Here is a 26,463-nt window from a genome sequence, read left to right on the forward strand (position 1 = left end):
ATTAAACATACAAATTCAAGAACATTCAAGTTTTTTTAAAAAAAGATTACAGCATGAGAAGATAGCAGATCAATGGTAATGGTAAATATATATATATAATACTTGCCAAACGGAGTATAGATAAGACATACTAACTTCAGTGCTCAAAACAACAAAAAGAATGTTGTATCTTCCTTAGCTGTATTATACCTCTATGACTACTAAGTGGGAAACTTCTCAGCAGGCCCACACTCGCAGACTTATTTCCCATAGTAAATTTGATATGCTGTCATTGATATATATATCATTTTGAAATGTTGTAATATATAAACCTCTACCTTAGTTCCTTTTCTACATTGCCTACTTCATTAGAACTCTTCCCAACCTACCTCAAGACACTAGTAAGCATCCTTCTCTGAGCAGGACCAACTTGGTCAAAACAGGATATAGAATGGCTCTAGGCAGAGGAAAAATCTCCAATAATATTCTCAATTCTGTGTTCACTTTTCCTTTTAGCAGCTACCTAATCATATCTAAGATGGTATGAAAAAACCATACATGTTCAGAGAAAAAGAAAAGCATTTTGGACTATCAATATCTACCTTAGTCCTGCAGCTTCCCTTTATCAACCAGTGAACACATTATTTTAATTTCTCAACTGTGAACACAGGCAATATTTAACAAAGCACCCAGAAACTTTGTGGAAAGTATCATAAAATTTCCAAGGAGAATGTGTTAGGTGGGGCTAGAGAAGGCAGAAAAATCAAGAGAAACCATTAAGAAAAACATGGCAATTCACACAAAAAATGCTTTCACAAAATACTTTAAAAAAATGAATAAATTAAATTCAATTTCAAGTAATACCCCCCCAATATTTTCTCATTGTTTTAGTGTTCATAAAAGGTATAATATATGCCTCTAGAAAAGGAAATTATCTTCTTTACCTACAGAATGGTTAGAGTACCAGCACCAGGTGGAGTTTTCCAAAAGTACAGAGAGTTTGAAGAAACCAGTAAACTAAGTCTTTTGACTCATTTAATCCCTGTCACAACCTTTAATTTTAAGACTCGTACCTTGAACCCCTATGTACTAGGCTAAAACTGCTCTTATTTCTGCATATGGCAGTGACAAGTAATTAGGGAAATGAAAGATCTGATCCTACTCGGGTAGATCAAACTCAAAGATCATTTTGTTAGTCTAAGAACTATCCTAGTCATTTTAAGTAATCTTAATCCATATTTTAGAATCTGCCAGGAGATTTTTAAACAAATTATTCACCCTGCCCGGGTCTCCAATCAAGAATTTATGGCTATTACAAATAACTCTTTTTCACCTCACCTCACAATACACAACAGCAAACTTTAAAGAACAATAATCATAAGCTCATATCTTTGAAAAATGGATGCAACAAAGCTTCTTCTGCTGTTATTCTTGAAGCCGGATTTAGATCTAGGAGTTTATCAAGCAGGTCGTAAGCTGCATCAGGTACCTCATCCCAGCCTTCTAGATTGGTAGGAGACTCATCAAGATTACCCCCACAGCCATTACTGTCCCCTTTACACAATGAATTCCCTGAGTGTTGTGCTTTAGGTGTTTGTATGAGGTGAGCACCTTTATGGTCCATCTTCTCTGAAAAAGCTGGGTCTTGAGAAGTGAGCTCTTGTATATCACTTGTTAATTTAGGAGTGTTAGAATTTACACCTCTGAGCTTCTCACAGAGTTTTCTCAAGTCTTGTGCTGGAACTTCTTTGCTACACAATATTGATTTGCCTAAAAGAGAAAAAATATACATATTTTATATTATTTGAATATATGAGAAGTCTCTCCCACGAGAAACATGCAAGTCCAACTGCATGCTTTTTGGATATATTTACACTGAATATGAGATAGAACATCACGTGCTATATTTAAGTTGTGTTTTACCTTACATAGCTGAAGGTCAAATCATAAAGTGAAAGGTAGTAAGTAGAAAGCAGTGACTTAATAAGTATAGGACTCACTTGACTCTGTCAAAGTCTCCAGCTTCATTATATTCTTCTGTAATCTTTAATCAGCAGCAGCTCCCATTCCCTCTCCCCCTTCCAAGCTTCTACATGCCTCTAACTACATGGTTCCTCCTGTCTTTGATTAGGATGCCCTGCACCTCCCCCCCAACTCCGTGCCCAGAATACTCCCACTTAGGGCACCACTCAGTTCAAGCATTACCTCTAAGATGCCTGACACTCACAGAGTTGATCATCCTAAGCTTCTGTTATATCCTGTGAAGGTTTCTATTATTACTTTTGCTATTCTGTATTGTAACTGATAAAATATATGTCTGTCTCACCTGCTAGACTATGAGCTCTCTGAAGATAGGGACTATCTTATTTATCTTTGAACCCCCAAAACCTAGACATCCATACTAGGTACATACTAGGTTCTCAATTAATGCCTGTTGGACTAGACAAAAAGGTATTATTCTGCTTCTCACGTCTTTGTTCAAATATCACATCCTTATTACAGATGCAGTCCTTAACCAACCTATTCAAAATAGCTAAGCCTTCTTCACTCCCTTTACCCTTTTATTTTTCGCAATACCACCCGTCTGTCTGACAGTATGTATTTGTTTATTTTTTCTCCCCCATTAGAATTTAAGCTCTATGAGAAGAGACTCAATAATAGTCTATCTAACCTAGTACACATACGGTCTCAATAAGTGTTTTTAAATCAGTTAATAAACCAACCAGATCTTCGTTTTAAAAAATATAAATGTCTGAAACAATTCCCCAACAAAATTATTAGACACGGGCAAAAATAAGCTAGGCACACAAATAGGCAATAGTCTGTTACTTTTGCCGTATTTCCTTATTAAATAGAAATGGCTCTAAACAATGAGTTTGCACAGCACTTAGATTCCTTTCTGGGGCATGTGGATTGTTAATAAAACAATCTATCTCTGGATGATAAAAAGTTACTTTTACATACACTCATCTCTGCTGGATAGGTGGACTAAGGTGGTGGGAAAAAAGGTGGTGGGGGGAAGCAGTGAGGGGACAAAGGAAATAAACTACCCAAAACTAAGTTTGTGGGGGTATAGCATGTTAATCCTGTTTTACTTTTAAATCTATTTCATTATTCCTCTTCTCTCTAAAAAATTATAGCCAGAGGAGAATAGCTCAAGGTTTTTCTTCTGAATTTATTTAATTCGACGAGTACTTAATGACAGTCTACAATGGGGCCAGGTCTAGGGGTTGAGGACAGAGGGGAAGGTTACACACAACACAAGAGAAGTAGAGAAGTGCTCCTGCTGTTCTGGTAAGTCTCTTTGGGTGATAAAGGGGGACAAGGTCATCGCTGTTGAAGTTCTGAATCCTTTTGTATTCAGCCCAAAGTTATAGTAAGATTTGACTGCAATACAGCTGACCCTTGAACATCGAGGGAGTCAGGAGGGCTGACCCCACGCAGTCAAAAATCTACATATAAATTTATAGTTTGTCCTCCGTATCTGCAGTTCTGATCTGTGAATTCAACCAACTGTGGATCGTGCAGTACTGTAGTACTTACTGAAAAATAGCTGCAAATAAGTGGATCCAAGAAGTTCAAACCCATGTTTTTCAAGGGTCAGCTGTAACTAAAGAAGTCATACTAATGAAACTAAGACAAGTGCTCTATAGCATTTTTTAAAATATGAGAGCAAGCATTACAATGATAAATCTCTAAAAGCCCTTGCCTGCTATGCTATCATGATGCTTGCCCTACGATGTTTTTTTGTTAGATGTTGCACTTGCATTTTTGGTCATCATTTACTATTACAAATGGGGGAGATTTGAGTTCTTCAACAAAATGTTTAGGGTTTGATAAATTTCATGTTCATAAACTTCTTATGAAGTTATTCAATAGCAGATGATAGTTTTCCCCATCAGTTGAAAATAAACATTCTCATGTAAGAATACAATTTCCAAGGCTTTGCTTCATGGTTCCATTTCCCATGTGTATATGTAATATCTCACCCTATCACCCTCAGATAAAATTTTCTTATTATAGTTTCAAGAAAGGTGCAAGTCGTAGACTGACTGTGCTGCAGAACCACAACCGCCACTAAGCCTTCCTGGTGGATCACACCACGGTACCGGTGCCCAAGTGAGGGACAATCATTTTTGCAGTAGTTCTTACTCAGAAATAGTTCTTGGTCAAAATCACTTGTTTTTTCAAACTAACAAGTCTCAACGCTTTCTAGGTATCATACTTTTCTGAATCATATTTTCCAGGAATAGGTGGGGTGAGACAGGCATATGTATTTCTTGAAGTTCCTCAATTCTGATATGCACCCCTGATTAAGACCCACAGATTCTGGGGCTGGGCAACAGGCAGCCCAGCTACTTTTGAGGTGGGCTGACTGAAATTTTGTCCCAAAGGAGTGTTCCATATTTTGGGGCAGCATGCTGACTCAATTACACCCACCCACTTTGGAAAGTATTAACTATAATTGTGCATGGAGAATAAATACAAGGTGGCCATCTGAGTTCAAGTTGTTGGCAAGAGCAAGGCTGAGATAATTCTCAGGTGCCCTATGAGGTACACTGCATATCCCAGACTTGAAGTACAGGAACTTGTGTAGCTAAGATGACTTCCCACATCCAATAAATGCTTATAATATTACTCCATCAGTAAAGGTATTCTGTTCATTTCGCTTCTCTACTACTCTAACCCTAAGGAACCTGACAACAACATACATCCTATTATGTCCCCTACTGCAGTCCTTACTACACTGTATTATAATTAACTATTTACTTGTTAATACAGACTAAGAGTATTTAAGGCAGGCCCAAGAGCACCTGATGCTTAATAAATATACAATAAACAAATTAAAACATATTATGAAAAATATTTATGCAATAAAGTCAAACCATAACTACAGGGAGTTAAGATTTTATTCCTTATTCTTTTAAGATTATAAAGTTGAACTTTAAATATTGGAAAAGTGTAGTACTCTGCGCTTGATAAGATAAACTGATTACATGTAGAGAAGAGAAGTGATAAATTATTTTCTTACACAATGCAATTAATTTTCAAGCAATTGAGAAACTTTGTATCTAACACCAGAGAACATTATATGTTTATTTGTAAAGAGAATTTCATAATAATTTATTAAGTGATTTGTAGGAGATAAATCAAAGGTATTTGTTTTGTTCTATAATATAAAACTGCTTACCAAAAGTTTTAGCAGCCTGGATAGTTTCCTTGGATCCACGAATTGTCATAATTTGAGCCAAAGCGGTTAAATCATCACTTGCTTTATAAAATGGATATCGTCCACTAAGCAAAGAAAGGAATATGACACCTGCAGACCACATGTCAATTGCTGTAACAGAAAACAAACTTTAATTTTACTCCTACATCAGTAGTTCTCAACCGTTACTGTATATTCAAATCCTCTTAAGAGCCTTAAAAAAATTTTGATGCCCCGGCCAATCCCCTCAGAGGTTCTGATTTAATTGGTCTGGAGTAGGGCTCAGGCATCAGTTTTTTTTTAAAGTTCCTCAGGTGCTTTTAATGATTTCAGGGTTAAGAATCCCTGGTTTAACATCCTTAATGCAAAATACAATATTTTCTTTCTTGAGCAACATGAAAGTTGCTAAGTTTAAAAGGATATCTCATCACTAAGTAAATGCACATTTTATAACATCAAAATAAATCCAAAGTAGCTACGTAGGAAAAAATCTGGATGTACCCCAAGAGTTACACACCATAGTAATGAAAGTGTTTCACTTTAGTGAAAAGCATTAAACGTTAGAAGCTCATCTTCAGCAAGATGTTAACCCTAACTTTTGCTGTAGAAACTATCAATCTCTAGAATTCTGGCAGTTATGATTAAGACCAGCTCAGCCTCATGAGAATAAACTCATTTTTTTAAAAAATGTTTAGGGGGACTTCCCTGGCTGTCCAGTGGTTAAGACTCTGCACATCTACTGCAGGGGACATGGGATTGATCCCTGGTAGGGGAACTAAGATCCCACGTGCCTAAGATCCCACATGCCGTGTGGCCAAAAGAAAAATGTTTAGGGACATCTTCTCTCCTAATGGCTGAACTCCCAGTATCATCAAGTTATTGGCTCTACTCCCTTGGCCACTGCATCATCTGCCTTTCTTGGTTCCCTTTGTACCTCTGCCTGCTCCTTCAATGTTTCCTCTAAGCCTTAAGGGCTGAGGTTACCCAGAGTTCCAACTTCTACCCTATATACTCTCCCTTATTGGCCCATACACTTCACAGCTTCAGCTACCTTTTATATAGTAATCATGACAGTCAACTGTATTTCCAGTCCAGACTTCCCTGTGCTTCACTTACTTTTATTCTGTTGGACATCTCTATCTGGATGTTCCACATATATCTCAAACCAATTATGCCCCCAATCATCTTTATCTTTCCCTGTACACCAGTTACCTCTTTATTCTCCCCTTGGTTACTGGTACCCATTCAAATCTCCCAATCTAGGAGTCTGATAAACATCTTGGATGCCTTTTCCCCACCACTTCATACCCAAATCCCGCATCCAATTATCCATGAAGCTCTGCCTTTCCAATTCTTTGCTCTTCTTTTCAAAGATTTTTTTGATGTGGACCATTTTTAAAGTTTTTATTGAATTTGTTACACTATTGCTTCTGTTCTATGTTCTGTTTTTTTGGCCATGAGGCATGCGGGATCCTAGCTCCCCGACCAGGGATTGAACCTGCACACCCTGCACTGGAAGGTGAAGTCTTAACCACTGGACCACCAGGGAAGTCCCCAATTCTTCACTTTTCTGTTCATTTGTATTATTACTGCCCTCGTTCAGGTTTTCATCATCTCTCACCTGGACCTGGTCCTCTCTGCATACCTGCCAGAATGACCCATCTAGAATACAATTATTACCATCCCTTTCCCTTGAGTAACTTTCCAAAACCTACAGGGTACAGTCCAAGCCATATAACAACTGTGATCCGAGACCGTCTACCTTTTTCCAGGTTTATTTCTCACCACTCCTTGACTTTCATCATACATTCCAGCAACACTAAACTCTTATTGATTCCTGTATGACCATGCTATTTCTTGAGTTCCTCTGCTCATGCAAACCCCTCACTCCAATTTACATTCTCTTTTCAGACGTTCTATCTTCCATGAACTTCCTTCCATAATCCCTTCAGATAAGGTTAGATACCCCTAAAATACTCTGTATAACGTTTTATAACCATACTTAACAGGTTATTTTATATTTGCGAGTATGTCCTGACCAGAGTGTAAGCAGAGTTTCATTCATTTTTTATATCATTAGCAAGCACAGAATAAACACAGAACAAATGAATACATTTCTGTAAGGTCCATAATCCAAGTGAACAGCAGGGTTCATCTATTCAATAAGATGTTCCATGACAACTCTTTCAGGCTATAGACTTTTCTTTTTCAAAAATCTCTTTAATGCTATTATATTGTTTTCACAATAATAAAAAATTTTAATCAAACACACAATCATATGTGTATCACAGAAGAATTTTCAGGTATTAGACAAACATAAAATGTTGCTAAGTTAGCAAATACTACTAAACACAATTTTTTCCCCCACAAAGGTGATGTTAAAATTATTCCTGGTGAAATCATCTTGTAAACAGATAAGCAAAATGCAATCTATCGGGTAAAAAAAAAAAAAAAAAGGAAACACTAGGATTAGGAGCTTTCATAAATAGCACTATCTCAAAAATGGGAAAGCCACACTGCTAGAACCACTTACATAACTTAGTTAAAAGCAGCAGAGCTCAAATTTAATCATAAGTAGACAAAAATCATAAAATAAAATACACCCACGGCAACCAATTTAACTGGGTTCTGTATTTCTAGTGCAACATACCTGTAGTTTGGTTGGGGCACTTTGTCAAGACCTCTGGTGCTCTGAATCCTGGTGTACCTGCCCTAGGTGCAACCTGTTGCCGCCTTATGATGATGAAATAAGATTTTTCTAGTTATGTAAAGTTTAATTATTTAAGACCAAAAAATAACATTTATCAATTTAGTTCACAGTAAATTCTACCTTGATATCTATATAAATAAAAGCTATTACAAAGCAAATGATAATCCAGTGTGATGAAAATCCTGGATTTTGTTTCTATAGGTCTCTCCCCCGACACCAGTTCCCAGGCCTTATTCCAGAAGGGTTTTAAGGTAACTTCCAGGCATAGAAAGAGGTAGTATATGGTAAGAACATAACAGAAAAATAGAATACAATGGGAACTCTGAGGTATAAAAATTTATTTCTGTTTGGAGTGATTAATTTCTGAGATACTTGTTCACTTATATACTTGAGTTAATCAGGAAAGGCTCATGAAAGCTTATAAAAGTCTTGAAGGGAAGAAAAAATTTATGTGGCGAAGAGTTGGAGGTGGGAGTGAGAGAAGAGTTCTAGTATTTGGTTCAGGTTATTCTACACAGGCAAGAAAAAAGAAAGAAAACAAGATTAAATCAGCAAGTAAAACATACAATTCTGAAGTTTCATAAGAGCTATCCCTACCCCTACCAAAATTATTTGCATGTAAAAGTAAATGTGTTTTCCAAACAGCATTTGCATGTGAAGGGAACAAATATGACAATACTTGTCATTTGCTCTTCAAGGTACCAATCTGCATTAGTGCCTATGCAGTTCACAGAACTGCATTGTTCCCTTTCACTCACTCAAATCAATTGTCCACCAAAATCAATGCAATTTCTCATCTTGTCTGGCAGCATGCTGGTGATTTTATAGCACCATCAAAACACATTACCTTGAAAGGCAAATACTGCAAACTTTATCTGTTGCATAACAGTCACAGGTCAGGCTAGCTGGGCAAGAACTGGCAGTTTTCCTCATCACACTACTATTCGTAACTTTTGTAGAAATAGCCTTCTTTTTTGTTGCTAATTTTCTAGATAGTAAATCCACAGTCTTTGACTGCTTCATAAGCTGTAAAAGAAAAGTCATATTCTCTATTTTCATGGCATTTAACATGATGCCTTTGAGATGCTAGTAGAGCAAAAAGCAATAGGGGAAGCATAACTTTCAAAACTGCTGAATGTGCTGTTGGATTGTAAATAAACACTTGTCTATCAAAATATTTAAGGTCTTTTTACGTTACTATGTTGAATAAACATATTAAAAATTTACTAACCATTCCTAGTTTGGTGAATATTTGAATTACACTTTATTAGAACTTTTCCTGAAACGTTACAAAACAATTACATTCTAGTGTCTAACTCCATTTCAGAACTGTAAACTGCACAATTACATTGGCTAAAATCAGTTTTAATTTGTTCCTCATGCTATCTAGCTCCTACAGGATATTATAAGTCAATTAAAAACCACTTAACATTGGTGATAATTTTGTAAATTTTACAAACATCTTTACGCTATCAACTGTGTGTCAGAAATGTGTTAGTTGTTGGGAGCTCACGTTCCAGCCAATGAGAGAAAAGGCCTTAACGTTCTAAATGTTCCTTTAGAGAAAGAGCAACAATAGTCAGCTAATCAAAAATGACAAAAAATTCCAAAAGAAAAGTTCAGAACTGGAGAAAATGAATGCATTGACTAGATGCTCAAAGCAGTAATACCTTCTGCTAAAGCAAAACTCTTAAAAACTTACTAATAATAAAAGCTAGCCATTCCCCAAATTCTCTCCAGTGTACGACTGACTGATGATTGCACTATTAAGCTACATTACTTACTTTCACTGCAGGGCTCTCATGTGAAATGGAGCTGTGTATATTGAAATTTCTTTCTCCAAAAACAGAGCGCTGGACAGAAAGGCCTACAGATCCCTCCTACAATACCAACAAAAACAAGGAAAATAAGGATTATATCTGTAACACTTTCTGCCAGCTGTACTCTGCCATAGTTTTGAAAGAGTTAAGTGACATAAAACAAAAACAGCTGCATCCAAGTCATTCTCAGGCATCAAAACACTTCTGTGAAAGGCGAAAACAGTCTAGACAGAACTCTTAACCCCCATACAATGTTATCATAGTCCACAAATATATATAACTAAAAAATTCTAAAACCACCTGCATGGATGTTACATTTTGCTGTGCAGCTAAAATGGAGATAGACACTTCAGAATTTTTCCCCTATAACTAATGCTTTCTTTTAAAAAGGGTAATTAATATGAACTTTATAACATGCAGGGAAAATTACTTTCCGTTTTTGTTATATAATGCAATTATAATGATAAAGACATTATAAATCTACCAAGCAAAATTTTCAGTTTTGAAATCATAAAACAATCCATTGTAAATCTTAGTGAAATCTAATCAATTGAATATATAACACGTGTAAACAACATTGTTCTTTTGTTGCGTTATCCTAGAATTATAACTCCCCATGTTGAATGGAGTACATTTCTAAAACCGTATTAGTACTTAAGAAATAAAAGAGGTAGAACCTTTCCATCTTTTCCTTGTTTAATCTGAATCTGTGCACTTGTGTAGGGCCTTTTAACAGCAGTTTTTGTGGTAGGCTGCTGATCCAGCTCCTTAGGTGCTGCTGGGCCGCTCAATGAAATTTTGTTTCCGGTGATTACATAGGATTTATTTTGTGAATAGCTTTCCTGCTGAGCTTCAGACTGGACAAATTTGAGAAGCTCTATTTTCGTATCGTGGGTTCCTTGGGCCAAACCAAAGTCTACCAAGGCATACCTATGAAACAAAAATAAGCACTTTTACTTCTCTGTAACAAAGCTTAGTTAATATCATAATATGCTCAAACCATATTCACCCAGAAACTGTATTCTTTGGGGGATAAATTAAGGATTTATAACATTCTTGAAAAAAGAAAAGTAAGTTTTACAGACAAGGTAAGGATTTAATAGCTAACTACTGAAAATTAAGGAAAGATGTATCCCACACAAGAAAACATCTTTTCTCCCCTTCTTCCCATGGCTTGTGCAGACAAGACAACAAGGAATGCAGGATGTAAACACAATCCTTTGTCCTCTGATGGTGGCAGAGATGGCACCATAGCAGATAATTTTTAATTAAACAAGTTTAAAAGAAAAATAAATTAAAATCATGGTTTAAAAATCTGATTAAAGAAAAAATTAAAAGTCAGGAATACAAAAGCCCAAGAAAAGAAGTTATGGTTCTATTATCCTTATTATACTCAATATGAGCCATTATATAAACAGCAGTTTTTAAGTTTTCAGCTTACAATGCCTCTATGTATATAATCAGCATAAAAAATAGTCAAAAAACAAAACTTTAGTGTTGAGACATGAAATTGGCTATCATGTGGTCCAATCCCCTCATTTACTAGAAAAGAAAAATGAAGCCCAGAGATAAATGTATAAGGTTAAACAAACAAAAAACTAGACCCTTTCTAAGTCTTTTAGCTCTTTCCACTGAGCCATGGTACACCTCATGACGTACACTGTTTTACTAATACAATTTTTTTTTCTCCTTGAGTGTATTTCCCTTCCTCAACCACAGTGAAAATCTGAAACAGAAAAAGATGTGTGTGGCTGTTACAGGATGCTCTGCATCTAAGAGGTGGACCCACAGCACAGATTCAGTCAAGTATTAAGTATTTGCTGGTAACTTTCCATACTTACTTTCTCAAGCGCCTATTATATAAAAAATTGCTGGGCTTAACATCACGGTGAACAATACCAAACTGATGAATGCGTTTCAAAGCTTTGAACAGATTAAACATATATTCCCGTACTTCTTGAAAAGAAAGAGAATTCAAAATGTCCTAAAATAAAGTTATGAATAAGGTTATAAGATTGTTTTAATGAAATATTTAGCTAATAAAAATTCAAGAAATATTAAAACCTACCAAAAAGGACTCATGTTCCAGATATGGCATAGCAATAACCACATGATCATTTTTCCTAAAGCAGTATTTAACTCCCATGACATTGTCTTGCCCCCTAGTGGAAAAATGCACAATGAACTTGAGAAGAAAGGTCAAATGAACTGAAACTTTATGCAGTTTTTTAAAAAATGCAGTTTTAGCAATGCATAAATAATGCCAGAAAACTAACTTAAAACCATCACCATACAGGAGAGATTACTCATTTAACTGATTTATGCAAGATGAAGGGTTTTTTTTTTTAAACAAACAGTACCAGTTATGAGGTTATAATTCAAAATGAGATAATTTTAATTGAGGAGGTGACAGAATGGGAAGGAAAAGATGAATAATAAAAATGAATTAACAAGACTTAGTAGCAGATAAGATGGTAACAGTAATAAATAAATCAAGTAAAAATTAATAATAGCTAATATTTATTGAACATTCACTACATGCCAAGCTCTTCACACCTATCAACAAATTCACTTAATTTTCACAACAACCCTATAAGGATGGTGCCATTATTTCCTACCCCCCCCCTTTTTTTTTTAACATATAAGGAAACTGAGGGACAGACAGGTTAAGGAACTTCCCCAAGGTAACTCAACTAGTAGGTCATGGAGCCAGAATCTGAATCCAGGCAGTGTGCTCCAGACCTAGACTCTTAACCACTATACTATACTACCTCAGAGAAAGGTGAGGAAAATAGGGTAAACTGGATTTTCAGAGTTTTGAGACTGAGTAACTAACAACATGGATACCAACAAAATATGTGGAGAAAACAGGAAAAGAAGCATCAAAAACCAAAACCTCATCATTCTGATAGATACAGAATCTTGTATCTATCAGATACAAGATAGATATCTAGATATCTTGTATCTAGATACAAGACTATATCTTAAGTGAGAAGTCAAGTGTAAGTCAGTGACAATATTATAGATAAATGATACCTAAAGCTGTGAAACTATTAGAGAAGAGAAAACTGAGCCTTGGAAAAGTCTCATGTTGGAGGGCAAAATAAGGAAGGAGCAGAAAGCCCAGATAGGGACATTCGCAAGTGAGGAGTTTTCAAGGAAGGGGTGATCAACAAGGAGGTCAATTAGAATAAGGACTGAGGGAAGGCTTTCAGTCTGGCAAAGAGGAATTAACTGGCAAAAAGAAATTAACTAATTTTCAGAAAGCAGTTTAAGTGGAAAGGAAGAGGCCAAACAGGATTTAAGGAGGGAAAATAGTACACAATGGAAACAGAACATAAAGACAATTTTCCTGAAATATCTGTCAAAGAATAAAAACCAGTGTGGGAGCTAGAAAGGAAGCAAGATCAGGTAGACTTTTTTTAGCATGCACATTTTTGAACAACAAGGAAAGAAAAAGTGGTAGAGGGAGTTATTTAAAGTGTGGAAAAGGAATAATCTTATTCAGGGGACTAGAAGGTATTATGTAATCATGCCTTACAGAAGCCATCTTATCCTCTTGTCTTCTGAGGGGTAAAACAAATTAATAGGCGTGTTTATTCATTCAATAGATATTTAGTGGGCACTGTTACTTGACAGACACTATGTTAGACATTAAGGATGAGAAGGTGAATTAAAATTAACATGATTTCTGCCCTCATGGACTTTCCTAAATAGTGGGCAATATGGATAATAAACCAGGTAACAAATAATGACAAATTATGGTAAGGGTTTTGAAAGATATCAAAAGGTGCTGTGACAATAAAAAATAGAATCTAATTCAGAGAAGACCTCTTTGAAGTGGTACCATTCTTGCTCAGAGCAGAAAGATGAGGAGTTAGCATGCAAGGACTGGGAGGGGTCTTCCTGGATAGGGAAGAAGTATGGGTAGTGGCCCTGAAGTGAGAAAGCTCTTGACACAAATTTGAGAAGCTAAAGAAAATAGAGCACAGTGAAGGAGGTGGAAAGACTGGCATGGGATAAAGTTGGATTTTTTTTTCAAAGAACATTGGGAAACCACTGAAGAATTGTTAAGTAGTGGAAGTAATAGTATCCAATTTATATTACATACATACATATTTTTATATTTTAAGGATCACTCTGGCTGTTTTGTGACTATGGGATTAGGAGGGGAAGAGAAGAAGCAGGCTACTATAGTAATCTAGACTTGGACTGAGACAGCAGTAGAGAAGACAAAGATATGGATGAGATTTTAGATATATTTTGGAGGCAGAATTGCCAGGACATGGTGATGGAGTGGACTAGGAGAGAAATGGAGAAATTGAGTGTGATTACTAGGTTTCTGCCTTGAGTAACTAGGTAGACTGTGGTACCATTTGCTGAGATGGATAGATGAAGGCAGATTGTTGCCACAGGTAATTTTTGGGGCAGATGAAGGTGAATTAAAATTTCGTTTTTCGCATATTAGGTTTGAGATGTTTATTAGGTACCCAAATGGAAATATCAAATCGTCAGGTGGATACACACAAATCTGCAGTTAAGAGGTCTGAGGTTAGATATACTTACGGGAATCATTACTATATATTTAAAGCCACGTGGAATACATGACACCATCTAAAGAAGTCTAGAGAAAGAAAGTCCAGGATCAAGCACTGAGGAACTCCAACACTTAGGGGTCAGGTGGAAGAGGAAGAACTGGCAAAGGATACTGAAAATGAAGGGCCAAATAAAGCAGGAAGAAATCAAGGAGTATATGGTAGTACAGAAGTCAAAAGACAATGGTTCAAATCAATTATGTTAAACACTGCCAGGAGTTCATGTGAACAGAAAAAGGAACCGGCAAAACAAAGTCATGGTTGCCCCTAAAGTAGTTTCCACTTAGCATAGAGGAGAGCAGCCTCACTGTGTGTGTGTGGCAAAAGGCGGGTGTGGAAGTGAAAACAGTCTGTGCAGGTAATTTTTGAGAAGTCTGGCCATGAAGGGAAGCAAAGAAATAATGGAGTAGCTGGAAGGGGGACGGCGGTACAGGGAGGATAAGAGATACTACATCACGTCTCTATGTTGACAGGAATGACCTAGCAGAGAGAAACCAAACAGAAAGACATGCCAGAGGATTCTGTTGTTCAAAATAAAATATGAGATGAGGCTGTCAATATCTGGGGAGATGTGAAATATGAGTTCCCCACATTTTTAAAAATATCTACACCATGAAGCCAAGGTTTATGATTTGGCAGGAAGATTAGAAAAAGAAGTGGTAAGAGAACAGAAAGTCAAGCTGAGCCTCAGGAGAAATCCACTTTAAAAATTAATATAAACTTAACTAGCCATTCCAAGATTAGTGGAAAAGTGCTAGCAAACTGCAAACACCTGACTGAAGAATATGTTTAATCCACAATCTCACCATCCCTATTAGATATCTACTTAAAAATCTTAAAAATTATATACAGCAGTTCAATTAAAAATATCTTTAAATTGCCTACCCAGCCACTGTTAGGCACTGAAGCTCAGCTGCAATTCTTACAGGATGACTTGTTGGAATTAAGTGTTTCAGAGCAATTTTCTCTTCAGGTCCCACTTTTAACTGTGTTGTGGCCAAATACACAGAGCTGAAAGTGCCTGTAAAACAATTTATTAGATTTTTCAATATTTGGTTTTTAAAAATGTTTATGAGACAATGCTAAAATAATTCTTAAAAACTGTTTGGAATCCATAAAATTATCATAATCTGTCATCAATATTTTAATGACACTGAATACAAAAAGCAAACACATTTGTAAATACAACTTATTTTCAATTTTTAATACATTCTTAACTGTCCTCACATCTTTAGGGGGTATATTAATTCAGCAAAGCTATACAGTAAATCTGTTTAACTGAGTTAGCATAAAATATTTCCACGGTATGACCCAATCTACCAAGTATCTTTCTACAATTTATCATTGTAAATTACTTTCTTAAGACTTGGATTCAGTTCTGTTAGAAGTAAAAATGATAACAGTCTTAGGGGGCAAAAAAAACTACATTTTTTATTTTAAAAAGTTTTTTTAAACTTGTAAATTCACCATGAAACTAAAGAGAAAAAAATATAAGATTTGGTGGTCAGTTAAATCTGAGAAATACTGAGTTAAAGCAAATTGATAGATTATTTCTAGAACTTTAATGTACTGAAGTACATCATAAATAACGAAAAGGGAGCTATACATGCTATAGTTTTCAAACTTATTAGCCTTAGAACACACTCCACTCCTCCCCCTCTCCAGGAATAGTTCGCTATTTGTTATGAGGACATCAGTTTTCCAGAACAAAGTTTTTGAACACTAAGTCAGTGTTCAAAAAAAGGTAAGAAAAAAAATATAAAGATTTGCTTCTTACATCCCAAATCATCTCATCTTCTAATCTCTCTGCCCTCGCTGACTCAGCCTTTTCTCATCTCACACTTTCCATTGTGAAAAGCAAGCAATGAATAAACGGAAGTTTTGTTGTTTTTTTTTTTACTGTTAAGTTTTTATTTACTATTTCTCAATATAGTCACTAAAAAGTTCTATTATCTGTTATCTTCTCAATCCCTTCACATTTGTCTGCCAAATTTACCCTTCATTCAATCAATATGATTGCTAGTCTCTCGATGGTATTTACGTAAATACTGACTATCCTATAAATATTGTACCACTTTATTTTCATCATTTTGCCATGAAAAATTGCCATTGTTCAACGTACAATTCTACCTAAACGCAATGGAGAAAGAGAAAAAAGATTCAGCTTTCCATGATCAAATCCCCCCACTTAAATCTTAAACTTTTTATTTTTAATAATTATCTTTAATAATATATTATTAATATAGCAATACTTTTTTTAAAGCAAGCATCTGCCTTTTTATTTTTAATTAATTAATTAATTAATTAATTTTTGGCTGTGTTGGGTCTTCGTTTCTGTGTGAGGGCTTTCTCTAGTTGTGGCGAGCGGGGGCCACTCTTCATCGCAGTGCGCGGGCCTCTCACTGTCGCGGCCTCTCCTGTTGCGGAGCACAGGCTCCAGATGCGCAGGCTCAGTAGTTGTGGCTCACGTGCCTAGTTGCTCCGCGGCATGTGGGATCTTCCCAGACCAGGGCTCGAACCCGTGTCCCTTGCATTGGCAGGTAGATTCTCAACCACTGCACCACCAGGGAAGCCCCCAGCAATACTTTTCATAGTATAAAATTATAAAGGTTAAAATAGGACTGTTCATTTTACTGTAAATATTTATTTATTCTTAGATTCTTTCCAAGGAAAAAAGAAAAGCTGATAATTAGTAATATAACCATAGTCTTAGTATTTTTAAAAGGGGTATTTTTCCAATAAGAAATAATAATGAAAATCAAGATTATATAAAGGAAAACAGGAGGAAAAAAAGCTTATAAAGATAATGAAGTATATCCCCAGATTACCTTCTCCAATTTTGTCCTTAATCTTAAACACATTACCAAGCTGTGGTACAGCTTCGTAAAGCTTCTGAATATCTTTCTTAACACCTATCAAGGAAAAAAGAATTTAGGTACAATTAATTACTTAGGTTGAAAAATCTCAATAAAATAATTTCTAAAACATAAGTAATTACATTACAAATAAAAGTATCTATAATAAACCTTAAACTCATGATAAGACTAAAACCCCATCAAGTTGCTCTAACTCACACACCTCCTGAACAGACAAAACTGCAAAGTAACTGAATCACTCACACCCAATTGCTGCTACTCTGAAATTACATACTAACATATAGATACATTGTCACTGCATAGAGTACAACACAATGAAGAGGCTAAATTTAAAAAATAACTAAACAATTTGTGCTGCGATCACTAGATGGCATGACAAGGACACAATGCAATCTTCTTGAAAACTGTTTCTTTCCCCCAAAGATACAAAATCTTACAGGCTTGGAAAAGTTTTACATATTGAATATTCACAGTATACTCTAGAAAGAAGGTCTACTAAAGGTCTCAAGAATGTTAAAAAATATATTCTTTAAAAATTGTCCCAATTAACAGTAGTATCCTATATCTTGACAGCAGAAAAATCATTACTTTTAAATAAATATAAGCTCTTTACAAAAACCTACATGGTTAAAATTCAGAGAGGCAATAATACAAAATGTGATAAACTACTGGATACAAAAAAGAACTACATACTTAAGAGTCCTCAAATTTTATTACAATATCTAGGCCAAGCATCAGCTACTTTTAAAGTTATAATAACATTCTGCATCATGCAACAGTTTTAAGGCATTTTCAAAGCACCTTCACACATATTATCTTTTCAGATCTACATAACAGCACTGTGATATTGGGAGAACAGAAATAATTATCCTGATCTTTCAGAGAAGGAATCCATATTCAGGGAAATTAAATCACTTATCCAATTTCACAGAGGTACTGCTGGTAAGTTTATAGACTCACTCATTTAACAAACACTGTGTTTTTAAAAGTGCCCAGCAATTGGCATATTAAAAATACAAATGAACAAAGGTAGTGGAAGCCCCTGTTCTCTAGGAGCTTAGCCTAGTAGAAGAGACAGATGTTAAAAGCTCACTTTTAATACAAGATTTTAACTGTAATATTAGAGGAATGCACATATTACTAGGTAGAAGGGGGGAGGGGAATGAACACTCCTGAAGGTGCCAGGTGGCTTCAGGTGACTGTTAACCTGTGTTTTGAAGCATTCACCAAGTAGAGAAAGTGCAAGAAGGCATTTTAGGAAGGAACTATTATGTATGCAAAGACATGGAAAAGGAAAAAGGCATGGGTTATTGTGGAGGGAGGGGAGAGTAGGAGAGATAATAAAATTCAATGTGGCTGAGGAAGGAAAGGCAGAGGATGCAAAGGAAGGCCATGTAAAGTTTTTAAGCAGGAAGATGACAAGTGGAGGATAAATCTGAGGTGAAGAATACTAAGAATACTAAGAGGTGTAGATTAAATAAGAGGCCAAGAAGACCTAATCCAGTAGCCTTTCCACTACATCACTCCATCTAAGGTAATGGGAAGAACTTACTTAAATTACCCTCACCTTCCCATCTACCTTGCAGATGAACTGGAGAAGCTTCATGGATTTCAATATAACAGGCAATATAACAATAATCCTGTGAACCAGTTTTGGAGATGACAGGCCTAAATCAAAATGCTGGCTCCACTATTACCCAGCAGGTATGACCTTTCTAGAGCATACAACTTATCCTCTGTGAGCCTTAATTTCCCCATCTATAGAAAAGGGGGCATAACAGTACCCATGCTGCTGAAATACTGTGAGGATTAAATGAAATAATATACACAACACAAGAGCAGCTTCTAACACAATGCCCGACACATTGTAAATATTAAATTATACTGGTGATTCTTATTGCTGTGGTTACTATTATTAACATTATTTCTTTAGGGCTTTTGCTCTTACTATTCCCTCTGCTTGAAATCCTCTTCCCTTATAACTTCGTATGGCTGGCTCAATTGTCACAGTTTCCTCTGACATCGCTAGTTAAATTAGCGCTCCTCCCATTATCCACATTACCCTGTTTATTGTCTTTGGAGTTCTTATTCACTATAAAATTATCCTGTTTATTTATTTGTTTGCTGTCTGCCTCCTCCCACTAGAATATAAGCTCCACCAGTACAGGCTCCCTGTCTGTATAATTCACCACAATGCACTCGGCTCTTAGAAAACTTCCTGGCATGTTTGTTGAATGAATGAATTCTTACTATCATCATGGTTGTTCAGAGACAGCTGTAGGAAAAAAAAAAAAGCAAAAGTTTACAAGTTACAAGAGAGTGAAGCCAAAGACAAAAGCAATCACTTCACCATCAGCTACCACACTACTTCTCTCTCGAAAACAAAACCAAGGCCTGGGGGAAAAGCTGGCTTTCTAGCAGTAATAGTTGCCACAGTCAATTACAATCATTCCTAATGAGTGTCAAGTCCAACCAGCTTCAAATTCCAGTGTCATAGGAAAGGCATCATGAAAAGGCACTACAATGATATATTCAATTTGTTATTACATTTCTTTGATTCTAAGACACAATTTTAACGACTCTGAAATTGGGATGCAACTTACAACTGTTGCTGGCCAGCATCAAAACTTATACAACAGGTGTCAATGACCTGAAGAAAATTCAAGAAATCACAGAGGAGCATTCACATTTAATCCTTAAGAGCCAAAATGGCTGTAGGGAGGAATAGTAGAGGTGGTGAAGTAGAAATCAAATGTAGGCCAGCTCCACATAACTGGGTTGTTCTTAAGAACTCATTAACAATGGCTTTTTTAAAAAATGAATTCTTCAAAGAAATTCTGCATCACTAATGTTTGAGAACAGGGACTTCCCTGGTGGTGCAGTGGTTAAGAATCTGCCTGCCAATGCAGGGGACATGGGTTCGAGCCCTGGTCCGGGAAGATCCCACATGCCGCAGAGCAGCTAAGCCCGTGATCCACAACTACTAAGCCTCGCTCTAGAGCCCGTGAGCCACAACTACTGAGCCCGCATACTGCAACTACTGAAGCCCACGCGTCTACAGCCTGTGCTCGGCAACAAGAGAAGCCATCACCGTGAGAAGCCTGCGCACTGCAATGAAGACCCAATGCAGCCAAAAAAACAAAAACTAATGTATGAGAACAATATTGTGAGGGGAAAAAAATAGGATATTAACAAGTCTGAGTATAAAAAGTGATTCAGAAGGGACAGATCTGAAATGTTTATTTTCCATTTCATGTATGTCCCAGAGATATACAATTATTTGTCTAATTACATCTAAAAGAACTCTTCCAATAACTATAAAAAAAAATTCTAGGTGTTAAGGAAAGCACTGTCACAGTATAACTGGCAGTATTTCTGAGCAGTACATAAAATAATGGTGTATCTTACAATTAATGGTGTTTAGGTATGACAAAATATTTTAAGAACCATTTGTGGTCTTTTTATTACTAAATGTATTGAAGTGTTTGTGTGCATGCTTTGTTGTATATACATGATTAATTACACCAAAAGCTTTGTAGTAGGATGATATAGTTTCATGTGGCTATTTAAATTAAAATTAAATAAAATTAAAAATCAACTTCCTCAGTCACATTAGCCATATGTGACAACATACAAACATTTCTGTTAGTGCATAAAGTTCTAATGAACAGTGCTGATACAGAAAAAAGCCTGGAATCTAAAGAGTCTGGATTCACTCAACTCCTATAATTAAACCACATTACTGTTCAGGTTTTTAACCCTTAAAACAAAGGAACTGGATTAGATGAACTTTACCTTCCAACTACAATATTCTATGCTTTTCCTACGAGTTCCACATTTTGGAACTTCCCTTTGCATAAACATGAGCTGGCAGTTAGTAGTAGAGATGCTGGTTAACTGTTAGAAATAAGCAGGAAGAAAATATAAGTAGTAAGAAAATACTGTAATGCAAGGCCATGTGAATGACTATGCAAGCTCAATATGCTTCCACACCAACACTCACTTACTATGCACTTACATATCTCTACAAAACTCAAACTATGTTTATGTTAAGGTTTCCTGTCACTGCAGAACAACTCTGATGTTTCTGAACAACAGAAAAATTTCCTGACAACCAAAGTGAATGAAAAATCCCCAGATTATGAATTGGGAGATGAGAGGAAACAGTGAAAGAGAGTACTCATATCAAAAGCTAGAAAATACTACTAAAGGCAGAGACCAATGAATATATACTTTGAGGACTGGGGAAAGACCCTGAAAAAAGTCCACAAACTAAAATATTATTTAGGTCTTCATTAAATATTATGAAGGTCTACGCTTCTGTTTTGAAATTTTAAGCGATTTTTTTTTCTGCTACATAATATATCCAAGTTGGCTACAGCAACAGCATCCTTAACTATACTCCCTGCTTTCACCCTCATCTTGTTCCACATAAAAGCCAAAGAACTACCTCCTTTCCTCACCCCTCTCTTCGACTTCACTCCCATCACTCTCCCACGACCTCCTAGCTATTTCTAAATGCTAGTCACACTCCCAGCTTAGGGCCTTCGTACTTGCTGATTCCTCTGTCTGGAATGCTCTTCCCCAGATACACGCACAGCTCACTCCTTCACCACCTTCAAGTCCTAGTTCAAATGTTACCACACTGAAGCCTTCTCCAACCAATTACACTTACTAAAATCACAATCTCCTCTCCCAATACCTCCTATCTCCCCTTCCCCTCTACATTTTCTTCACAGCACTAATCACTTTTGAACATACTATTTATTCATTTTCTATCTCTATCCACTAGATTGAGGGCACTGATTTTTGTCTGTTTTACAAACGGATTTATTCCTAGCACCTAGAAAGGTGCCTGCACATAAAAGACATAGACATTTAAGAAATATTCATCATACAAATGAAATGTTTTCAATTACTTACCATGGAGTAAAACTGACCTCCAGGAATATATGTCATGCTTATTCTGGGGCTTCATGTTTTGCCTAAAATAATGCTTCCTATAACTAGGGAGATCATATAATTTAGCCGAAACTGGGAGAGTCTTCAGAGTGAAAGGGGGCACTAATAATTACACTGTGACAACAGGAATAAACTGGATCTGTCTCAGGCAAACCAGGACGTTACCTATAACCCACTTTAGAATCGTAGGCTAAGAGCATCCATATAACACAATGAAAGCAAGCCTTCCAGTACAGTTCAACAGTATGGAGGAGACATTCAGTATATATACAGTTTATACTTCATTTTTCACTGAAAAGATATTTATCACTTACTAAACTTGGCATATGGTAGATACTTAAAAAAAAAAAAAGCCTGCTGAAAGAATGAAAGAATAAACATTTGAGCTAATACTTTGCCAGGTACTTTGTTCACCAGCATTTTTCTTAATAGGAAAAAATGGAAAACAATCTAAAGGTTCAATAAGAAAAGGCAATTAAATAAATTATACGATACCATGCAGTGGAACATTAGGCAGTCCAAGCGCAGAGTATTTAGTTACATTAAGAAATGTTCAAGATATATATTGCTAAGTTAAAAATGGAGATCAGAAATAAGTTCGCTGTGATCCTAATTGTTTTTTAAAAAATGTATCTCTGTATGCACAGGAAGACCAAAGAAATATAACAAAATGTCAACAGTAGCAATATCTGTACAGTGGGATATTTTCTTACTTTGACTTTCTGTATTTTCTTCAATAAGCATCTATAATTTTTATCAGAAAAATAGTTATAAAAAGCTGACAAATATCCCCAAACAAAGGGTCATACTATGCAGGCATTGTACTAAAAATTTTACTTTCTATTCTTTGGATGAATGATATCTAATCATTCAACCTAATATTTTCAGGCACCTACTATGTGCTGAAGACTGTTAGGCCCTGGGAATACAAAGATATATAAAAATCCCACCATTCAAAAGTTATTACATCAAAGGAGAGTAAATCATATTAGATCATGAGACAGTTATGTGCCTGGACTTCATCAGCTTTACTCCTTATTCAAGTTATGTTTTTGATATAATCTTAGCTTTTATTAAGGGTCAAATAAAAAAGAACCATATGAATAAAATTTCAGCATGTTTTATAAATTATCAAAGGTACTGTTTATAATGCTCAATGTTCTGTTACATATAAAAGCCACCAAACTTTGGAAATTTGGAATAAAATTCACACCACTCTTCATTTCCTAGCAGGTGTTCAGAAGAGTATTAGAATAGTAGTTTTTACCTGAACGTATGCTAGATCCAAGTCAGATTCATTCATTCATACACTCTGCCTAATGCACAATGTACATCAGGAGCTATACAAGATACTGCCTTCAAGGACCTTATAGTATAACTGAAGAGACAGAATACACAGAGTGCTAAACAATACAAGAATAATAATAATATAATGACTGTTATTGTATTATGTGTCTGATGACATAGGGAAAGGTGAACCATGAAAAACAGGTAATTGCAAGAAATATGGAAGGCAAGAAGGAAAGCATCCATGAAACTGGATGAAAGTGGCATTTTAAGATTATTCTAGTGGCAGTGTACAAAATGAACTGGAGGATGAAAAAAGAAGTGAAAGCAGGCAGTTTAAGTAAGAAACTTCGTTGTAATTCAGGAGCAAAGTGTAAGGGAATGAATGAATGTGGTGAAAGTGGGAATGGGAAGAGGCAACACTATACATACTAAAAAGAAGTAAGATAAAATTGGGTGACTGGATGAGGGGAGCAAATACAAAGCACAAGTCAAAGATAACTCTAAAGTTTTAAGCATAGAAACTTTAACTGGAATAATAGTGGCTTTCATCAAATAGGGACATCAGGAATGGTACTCATTTTAACATAAAGATGAGTTTACCCTTAGTCAGAAAGCAAAAGTATGGGATGTCATATTTTTCTAGGGTCGAGTTAAAGTCTATTTTGTAGTGCATAAGTATATATCATGGATGAAAGGTCAAAATTAATATTTTTGAAAAAGCACTAAATATGCTTAAGACAAAGAGAAAATAACATTTAGCTACATTTTAAGAAAAGAAAAGAGAAAAAAAAAACAGTCAATTGGAACTCCTATTTAACCAATATTTATTAAATGCCTGCTATGTCCCAGGCACGCTGCAGGAATGAAGGTGCATGTTACAGTGTACAAGATTAGGCATTGTTTGACCCTCTCCTTCTCATTTCAAGGTCTGGGTAAGGGTGAAGCAACACTTCATGATGTACACTGAGATACAGTCCTTCATTACTGCTACAAACATTTCATTTACTTTTGTCAACTAATTCTGCCTTTGAATATGTAAGTTAAAGTCCCTCCAATGCCGATTTCTAAATTCAAGCTTAATGCAATATGGTGATTAGAAATAATCACCATATTGGTCTAGAAGAGAAATTCTAGTTTGGGTATCAACAAACTTTGTTTGTCTAGTTTGGGTATCAACAAACTTTGTGTTCTTAGACAACGACTAATATTAGACTGCAGCAACTTCATCTGTAAAATGACATGGTTGGACTACAATCCTCCTTCTAAAATGCAATCCAATCCTAAATCTAGATCTTATGAAGCTTCACTGATTCATAAAATGCTCCTATATAAACATACAACTCACTTTAAGATTCAGGACGTGTTTTTTGTTGTTTGTTTTTAAATAATCGAAATTCCAGAATTGTTGCCTGTACATCTTTGGCAATGAACACATACCTGGTAGTTTAAAATTCTGCTCATGTTTTAATGAGCCATCCGCCAGAAACCGGCCGCGAGGAGAAAAAGCCGTTGGCTCCTGCATCTGAATCCCTAAAGAAGCCTCCATCGCAAAGCGACTGCGGCGCAAAACGCCAGCTAAGGGGTCATGTCCACAGGGGGAGCAAAGCAGCTGTGAAACTCGGCATACTGGAGAAGATGAGAAGTTTAAATCACTCAGTGAACTAAGCACTAAAAAATGCTACTGTCCCCAAAGGGGCAAACAATTAAAAGCGCACCGTATGTCCAAATCCCCAAAGGAAGGAAAACCGTGAGCCATTCCTAAGGATTCCATGGGTCCACTTTCACCTCCCAGAAACACCGGCAGGGGGCCGAAGGGAAATGTGCCTAACAGGAGTCTCCCCGGCAGCCGCCGTCAGGGGCAAGGGAGGCGGTGGGAACTGCAGAGGCAGCGAATGCGGGGGGAGAGGCCTTAGTGGGGAGAGCGGTTCGACCTGAGGAAGAGGGTTGGAGGAGGAGATCGTTTGATTGCTGAAAGGGAGCGCCAGGAGGCTTGTCCAAGGCCCCACGCAAGTTGGTGGAGAACTGATACGACACGGCTCACGAGCGCCGGGCGGAGGAAGAGAATGAATGGGATCCCTCGGCGAGCGCGGATTGCGAGCTCCGCGGGGAAGGACCTTCTTCCCTCAGACTCCAGACCGAACGGGATGCTTAGTGCGCAGGCGCACGACTTTCCCGCCGCAGGTCAGGGGGATCCGAAGTGGGGGTGGGGTGTGGGGGGGTAACCGCACTGCTAAAAGACCGAAGTCACGATCCAGAATTCGTTTCTAATCCCTCACAATCCCGCGCCATGGAGCAAACCGTCGGAAACTCACGGTTTAAAGGAATACGACTTCTCTGGTTCCCCAAAGGCCTAGGTCGCCGCCTCCGAGAGCGCCCACCTAGCGAGTCTGCCAAACGCGCCTGCGCAACACTTCTCGCGTTGCTGCTTCTAATTGCTCATGCGCACTGTAAATCCCTGTGCGCCGCGTTATCTGCTACTGGGCGCTTGCGCAAGCGGGTTGGGTTTCTTCCGCAAGGCTGTGGCTGGCTGAAATAACGGTTACAGTTATAGAGTCCGGGCATAATCCTTTACTAAAAAATAGAGTGAAACGTAAGGTTAAGGATCTAACAGTATTTTCAGGAAAGAGGATAATTCAGAGACATAAAAGTCTCAGGTACTGGAGTCGTAACACATCCCGACTTACAGAGATATTGGGCACGCTGAATAAAAGACATTCATTTTCTTGACTCCCAGCTTCACTTGTTTTTGTTGAGTGCCCTACTCTCCGTTAAAAGCAAGCAAACAGAGAAAGGCAAATACTACTTGTTTATGGCTGTATTCGAAGAAATGAGCCCAGTGACATTCACTCAGTCAGCCGGTCAGTCAGTATATATTTGAGCCCTTGGCTCTGAGGCTGGTTTCTAGAGGCTGGAGTTACAGCGGCGAACGCATGATAGAAAAAACCGCCATCCCTTTATGAAGCTAAATTCCAGTGAGGCAGTGGCAATAAACAAACAAATGAGCAACATTCTTTTTAGATAT

General features: G+C 36.8%; 1 protein-coding gene across 1 annotated transcript; it reads right to left on the reverse strand.

Annotated features, from left to right (window-relative positions):
• On the reverse strand, positions 1–25,873 carry CDC7 (cell division cycle 7). Its single transcript, XM_082660830.1, has 12 exons — positions 25,754–25,873; positions 24,879–25,067; positions 17,142–17,225; positions 15,199–15,334; positions 11,787–11,880; positions 11,560–11,702; positions 10,396–10,648; positions 9,683–9,778; positions 8,746–8,924; positions 7,839–7,921; positions 5,171–5,320; positions 1–1,749 (listed from the first exon to the last, which is right to left on the reverse strand). Exons 2-12 carry the CDS (start codon positions 24,985–24,987, stop codon positions 1,355–1,357), a joined length of 1,722 nt encoding a protein of 573 aa, XP_082516956.1. The 5' UTR covers positions 24,988–25,067; positions 25,754–25,873; the 3' UTR covers positions 1–1,354.
• Between the last annotated feature and the right edge of the window lie 590 nt (positions 25,874–26,463).

The sequence above is a fragment of the Grampus griseus genome (genome assembly GCF_964374135.1).
Source record: "Grampus griseus genome assembly, chromosome: 1".
Classification (NCBI taxonomy): domain Eukaryota; kingdom Metazoa; phylum Chordata; class Mammalia; order Artiodactyla; family Delphinidae; genus Grampus; species Grampus griseus.